A 6,602-nucleotide genomic window follows, 5' to 3' on the forward strand; every position below is an offset into this window, starting at 1 on the left:
AATGCGCTCCCTGACCCTTCCCCTAAGCCACGGAAGGCGGAAGTCAGCCCAGGTCTCTCACTTCTGAACTGTTCAAATAGGCAATCAGTTTTTATGATGTAATTTATAATATATGCAGGTTGTCTTCGTACATATGGCGTTGCTTTGGCGTGTCGAGGTTTCAGGTGCTTTATTACTCAGACGCTGTGATTTGCATTCATGTTCGGTTACGAAGATCATATTTCTCCTGTTTGCACCATAAGGGCCCGAAATGAAGATAAATGCAGCCTCCCTTCGCTCGGGCCGCTCCGGGAAGACCCCCGGCCGCGACTCCCCTTAGACCCCAGAGTGGGGCGACCCCAGATCCCCGGCGCCGAGCGTGGGGGAAGGAGACTGCGCGGCACCGTGGCGGTCCGGAGGGTCCCAGCAGGCCACTGCGCACGCTTCAGCAGAGGCCTGGGGTCTCCCGGGACAGAAAGAGGGGCGCATGCATAGACGCCTCCTTCCCAGGGAGGCCGTGACTGAGTGCGGGCTGGCCATTTTGTCGCGTCGACCCCCAAGTCTTCCCGCAGACCAGAGGGGAGGACGCCCAGGCCGAGTTTGCAGCCAGGGCCGCCGACTGTGCGCGCGCACCAGCCTCTCGGAATGGCTGCAGGAAGCTGAGAAGGCCTGGAGGCGAGAACCAGGTGGTGACCAGATCCCACCTGCATCCCTCCAGGTTTCCCGTGCACCCAGAAGCCCCTGCCAAGGGGTACAGCGCAGCTCCACTTGGGACAGGCGGCGGAGGGCTGGAGGCAGCAGCCTCGGAGGCCTTCTGCTAGGCTTGCCCTACACAGAGAAATGATTAAGCCAATTAAGCTCGAACACACAGAGCAAACAGACGCAAGGCCTAGCGGACGCTGACCTGGGGAGGAAGGGCGTCGTGGGATGCAGGTGCTCGCGTCAGCTTCGCGAGAGTCCGAAGGCCTGGGTCGCAGACAACCAGATTCTAGTCCGGATGGTCCTACGAGGCAAACCCGGTCTCTCGAGAGGGCTGCGTGGAGGGCCGTCACCCACTCCGTTTAGCTGAAAATGCCCTGAGAAAGAGCCCCTCCCCCGCCCGCGCGGGGGGGCGGAAGACCGGGAGGTGGAAGCTGGACGCAGAAGGGAGTCTCGAAAATTCCAGCAGGGACTGGGGTTGAGGAACGTCCCAGCCCTAGTGGCCGAGGCCTCTCTGCGGGGTACTGCCCGCCTCCTCTGGGAGCCGGGGGAGGAGGTCGCTGGAGGCCCAAGACCAGCCTACATGAGGGCGCTGACCGGTGAACAGGGAGACGTGGCTGTTGGTTTCCAAAGTCCCCTCTTGTTCTCCAAAGCGGGGAGGGGCGCCCGGCTCCCCGGGGAGCTAGGGCAGGGGGTCACCTTGTCGGGTGGCTGTTTCTTCTACGATGTTTCCTCGGACCCATGCCCGGGGTTGGTAAACACGGGTGGGAGCAACCCAGAGGGCTCTAGTGCAGGGATGGGGGGCATGGGGGGTGGGGCGCAGGTCCCCGGCGCTCCCAAGCGTAATTATTTGATCTGCAGATGTAAGTGGAATTTATTGTAACAACAAATATAGTGATGTCAAAACCCAACCTTGGATTAAAGCCGGCAGCCAAAGGGGAAGTGTATTAATTTCCAACAGCATCTCAGGCCAGAGCCTATTAGAACAAGCTATTCTTCAGGCCCCCCCATCAGAATTAATCATTGGGAGTTAATTTGAAGCTCAGACAAGTTGCTGTTAATTTAGTGCAGGGAGGACGGGATGGAATAAAAAGCTGAGGTGCTGGCCGAGCCTCGTGGGTCTCATTAATCAGCCAGCTGAGACGGCCTGGCTTGATTACAATTTGCAAAAAAATTCATTAGGGCCCGGGCGATTGACAATTTTTCTCTCTGCCTGTGATGTGACTCATTAGGCAGCCAAATGAAAGCCATGATGACGGCCATGATGACAGCGGCCATCAAGCGCCGCTTGTTTATCTTCCTCCCCTCGGCCTGTCTCTCGGGCCTCGGCCTTCGCGTGGGGCTCTCGGGGGCGCCCCGGCGGTCAGGGGTTTGGGAGGAGGGGAACAGCGCCCCGAGAGGGCAGGGGGCCAGTGGAGGCCCTGACCTTCTCCTCCTCGCGCTTCCAAAAGGCAAGGATAGCAGCTGGGGAGAGCCGGGGAGCTTGGGCCCTGGGGTGGGGTTCCCTGAACGCAGTCCCCTTACCTGGGGGCTTCGGGTTCCCGCGGGGTTTGTGCAGCCAAGGCCCCGGGCTCCCCCCACTGCCACTAGCTTGGGAGGAGGGTAGTGGTTTACACCTGTTACGGTGGAAGGGTGTATGGGAGCATTCCGGGATCTGCAGGAGAGCCCTGCTCTCAATACTGAGGTTCCTCCCCCGGGCCCGGAGTGCTGGGTCGCGGCGCCCGAACCCCGCACTCCGCCCCCCCCCCGCCCCCCGCCGCCCCGCGCCAGTGAGGCCGCAGCTTCCTATGTCCTCCAGCCAGGACTCTGTGCCACCAGCCGCAGTTCTACCGGGGACGCGTACCAGGTCCCGGGACTGGCCAAAGTGTCTGGGGTGGGGGTGGGCGGGTGCGGAATTTTCTCCGGCATCGACTGCCGGGGCCGTGGCGTTGGCCCGTGGAGACCTGCCTGGAGCGGATGATGCTCGCTCGCTCCCCTGCGGTGCTGGGCGGCTGACCACGGGCGGGATCCAGAGGAACAGCCGCGCCTTACGGATCTCGAACCAGGGCAGGGGATCGCTCAGACGCGCCCCCTCCCACCCGCAGGGCCCTGGGGGCTGGGTGGGGGACAGCAAGGAGCCCACGCAGCCCTCCGTATCCCGCAGAGTCAGCTGAGGCCATCGGAGGGCCTGCCAGTCCATTTTATTGTGCTCGAAAACCGAGCCCGGACATTTACCGCCACGGGAAATCTTGGGAACGCGGTGGGAAACGGTGATTCGGCTGCGCCTGGCCTTCACCTTGCACCCGGGTCCCCGTGAGCAGAGCTGCCGCTGGGAGGTGACGGGTTGTCAACCGTATGAATTAAGCCAGTATTAATATTGACCCAAGGCAATGCATTTCCAGTCCTTGGGCCAAGAATCGCCGTGGGCGCGAAGAGGGACGGCTTCGCTACCCGTTCCCGGCCTTCGATGCGGGAGGCCGAGGTTGGCGAAGCCATCGGCTTCTCCTATGTCTTCCGACTTCTGCTTTGGTGGCCTCAAAGCCTCTGGCACCGAGCTCACTCTCTCCTCGCCCGCTCCATGCCCCTGGGTCATGCCGGGCCTGTCCACGGATCTCCGGCGGGCCTGGATGCTCGTGTCCGGTCGGGCGCTTCGGGGTCGGGAAAGGAGTCGGCAGAATGGGCCGGGCTAGGCGCCGCGGCCGGGGGGATGTGGGCGCACCCCTCCCGCGCCCCGTCAGCCGCCCACTCTCTGGCACCCCTGCAGATCTGCCCCAGTCGGCCTTCGCTCCTCATCCTGTCCCTTTTTGTGCTGAAACCCGTCCCCGCGCCCTTGGGGTGGGGCGGTGGTCGGGTCCCGCCCCCTCCGACCCCGCCCGGAGAGGGAGGTGCCGGGCCCGCGGCGCTCACAGCCCGCCTCCGCCTCCGCCTCCGCGGCCAGCGCCGGCGGGAAGCCCAGCTCCGCTGGCCGACGCCCGGAGCCTGATTTCCCTGCCGGGCGAGCGAGCCCCGCTTTCTCTCGGGTCGGGAATGTCTGTAAGGAAATGCGTTTCCGCCCTGGCTGCCGTCGGTTTAGAAGATCAGGAGTTTGCGCAAAGCCACCGATGCCCGCACTCGCTTCCCCTCCTCTGGGCGCCCGCTTCCTTCTCTGGCCGAAGTTTGCCAGCCTCTTAGGTATCGATTAGGCTGTGCAAAGGGGATTATTAGATTTCTAAGATGAAAAATAGGTTTTCTTAAATTTATAGCCCAAATGGAGCTCTTGCTTTCCAATGTAAACCCTGGTAAGGCGCCGTGTGGCTCATGTCCAGCCAGCCTGAGAAGACATGGCCAGAGGATGTTTATCCCGTCCTGGTCCCAGACCAGCTGCCCAGCCACAAGCCGGCGGTGCCCTCGAAACAGCTGAATCTGGACACACTCATGAGACCCAGGCGTCCGTCTTTTTTTTTTTTCCCTCTTTCTCTCTCCTTTTTATTATTCACAAGACTGAGATTGTTTAAATGTCATAACTTATATGAAAATAAGCTACATTGAAATAAATTAAACAGAACGGAGACGTGCTTCAGACATGGCTCAGATCGGATATACGCAACCCCAGGAAAGAAAGCCAGGCAAAACCGAAGCAAAGCAAATTTCCAGGCTACCTCAAAACGTCTGCTTTTCAGTCAACTAAAAAAGCCAGAATAGAAACAAAAATAAGTGTCAACCCCAGCGTGTTTCTTGTATGTCATGGTTACCTTTGGAAAAGTATGGAAAGGTGGCTGCTATGGGTGGTGGATTACAGCAGAGGTTTGTTTTCTTCTGGGATGTGAGTGGAGAATATTACTGGGTGGTGTGGTCCTCTAACTTTCAAAATACTGCAGCTGAGATCCAGTCTATATAGATATCTATGTACAAAGTAGGGTAGTATAATAAATATTTAGTGTGTCTTCAGCGGTAGCTGTAGCCCCTCCGAAAGCAGTCTTTTAAGCCTGTTTAATGAATATACTCTCAATTTACTTGGGATGTCCAAAGTTGGGGGTGAGGGGTGACTGAGTTTTGCTTCAAACGTGGCAGTGTCCACCCTGGGTTCCCTCCAGCGCTGTGGCGGTGGCTTCTCCGTGGTCAGGCCCTCAGGGCCGGGCCTGCTCCAGCTGCTGGTGCTGACTTCTAATGGCGAACCTGCTGACGTGGACAGGGATGGGGACGACGATCTTGGGGTTCCGGGAGGGCTCCCCTGTCTTGGAATTGGCGTTGCCGGCCTTGACGCGTTTCCACTTGGCGCGGCGGTTCTGGAACCAGATTTTCACCTGCACCTCGCTGAGTTTGAGGGCGTGGGCGATCTGCGAGCGCTCGGTCAGCGACAGGTACTTTTTGCAGTGGAACTCCTTCTCCAGCTCCAGGAGCTGCTCGCTGGTGAAGGCGGTCCGCCGCCGGCGGTTCTTGCCCGTGGACGTGGTGCTGCCTGCGGTGCCGCCGCTGGGCGGGGGCTCCTCCAGCGCGTGGCCCGGCTCTTCCTCCTTGTGAGCCGCCTGGCCGGGCAGATTGTCATCCGAGCTGTAGTCCAGATCGCTCTCCAGCGAGAAACTCTCCTCCTTGCCCTTCGGGTCGTCTTCCACCTTTGACTCGTCTTTCCCTTGCCCTCTGACAGCCCCGACTGAAAGCAAAACCAAACGGCGTTTTATTACATTTCGCACACCGGCCTTCCTTTCCCCTTCCCGCCGTCACGTGGGCATTTTCCCCCTTAGAGAATTGTCTTTCTATGACATTAACACATTGTGATTTCCTGGCCTTTGAGGGGTGGAGGTGGGGGGGGGCGTGAGAAAGCTCAAAGGAGAGGAGGAGACAGGACAGGCGACGGCCCTTTGCCCAGATCCATCACTCAAGGGGCCCGCCATGCCCCTCTGCACCCTCCCAGCCTCCGGCAGCTAAAGGCCGAAGTAACGGGAGGCATGAGGCCCAAGACAGCGTCCTCTTTGTCCTGGGGTGGGGGCTGGGTGAGGACTGAGGGGAAGCTCACGATGCCCCTCAGTGAAAATTTTGTGAACCTCAATTTCGTCGCAGCCACAGTGGAGGCGCAGGGAGGTGCAGATCATAGACCGTGTCTTTTTTTTTTTTTTTTTTGAGACAGATGTTGGTCAAAGGTAAGTTTGGTAGCCTTAGGGAAAGTTCCCACCAGACACCCCAACACACACACGCCGACACGCAGCCTCCCAAGAATGCGATTCCCCCAGGCAAACAGCAAGCCTCGCGAAGGGGGTTTATAGGGCCCGGCACCCCCGGGCACACGCACTCCTGCTAGGAGCAGCTCAGCCTGCCTCCCCTTAAAGCTGAACCCCACCCAGGACCCAGGTCGCGGAGCAGGAGGCACGGGGGTAGATTCGACCAAACTTGCCGCCTGACAGATATGCCGCCCTGCGCAGCAGCTGGCTCCGGGGGATAAATGCCACCCCCCCACACACACACCCGGGGACACTGCTTGTTGCGCGTGGCTCTATATACTTCCACCCACCCGAGGCCCTGCGGCGCAGCTGGGCCGCGTCCTGCCGCTTCCCAAGCGGGGGTAGCCGGGACAGGGGTCGGGCGGGGGTTCCAGCCCCGGCGGGAACCCGGAGCTGGCTCGCCCCCGCGCCCGGGTCGCGCGCGCCGCTGACTCACCGAGCGACGCCTGCACCGCCTCGGCCGCGGAGAAGGCGAGCAGCGCGCCCTCCTTGGCGAGAAAGCCTTTGCCGTCCTCAGCGTCGCCTTGCAGCGCCTCCGCCTTGTCGAAGTTGCCGCCGCCAGGCAGCGGCTGCGGCGCGAACTTGCGAGCGGCCGCCGCCTCCTGGTGCTGGGGAGACGCGGAGAAGCCGCCGGGCAGCGTGGCCATGAGCGTGGAGGTGAGCGCCATGCCCTGCGCCAAGCTGGAGCAGAAGCCGGTGGGCAGGCTGGGGATCTGGTGGTGTGGGTGGGCGGGCGGCAGCGCGGGCTGC

The 6,602-nt window shown here is 60.9% G+C and overlaps 1 protein-coding gene across 1 annotated transcript; it reads right to left on the minus strand.

The window, feature by feature from the left end:
- Nucleotides 1-4,292: 4,292 nt before the first annotated feature.
- GBX2 (gastrulation brain homeobox 2) lies at nt 4,293-6,596 on the minus strand. Its single transcript, XM_023523190.1, has 2 exons — nt 6,289-6,596; nt 4,293-5,287 (listed from the first exon to the last, which is right to left on the minus strand). The coding sequence occupies exons 1-2, from the start codon at nt 6,518-6,520 to the stop codon at nt 4,764-4,766; spliced, it is 756 nt and encodes a 251-aa protein (XP_023378958.1). The 5' UTR covers nt 6,521-6,596; the 3' UTR covers nt 4,293-4,763.
- Between the last annotated feature and the right edge of the window lie 6 nt (nt 6,597-6,602).

Source organism: Pteropus vampyrus, unplaced genomic scaffold, assembly GCF_000151845.1.
Source record: "Pteropus vampyrus isolate Shadow unplaced genomic scaffold, Pvam_2.0 Scaffold381, whole genome shotgun sequence".
Taxonomy (NCBI): Eukaryota; Metazoa; Chordata; class Mammalia; order Chiroptera; family Pteropodidae; genus Pteropus; species Pteropus vampyrus.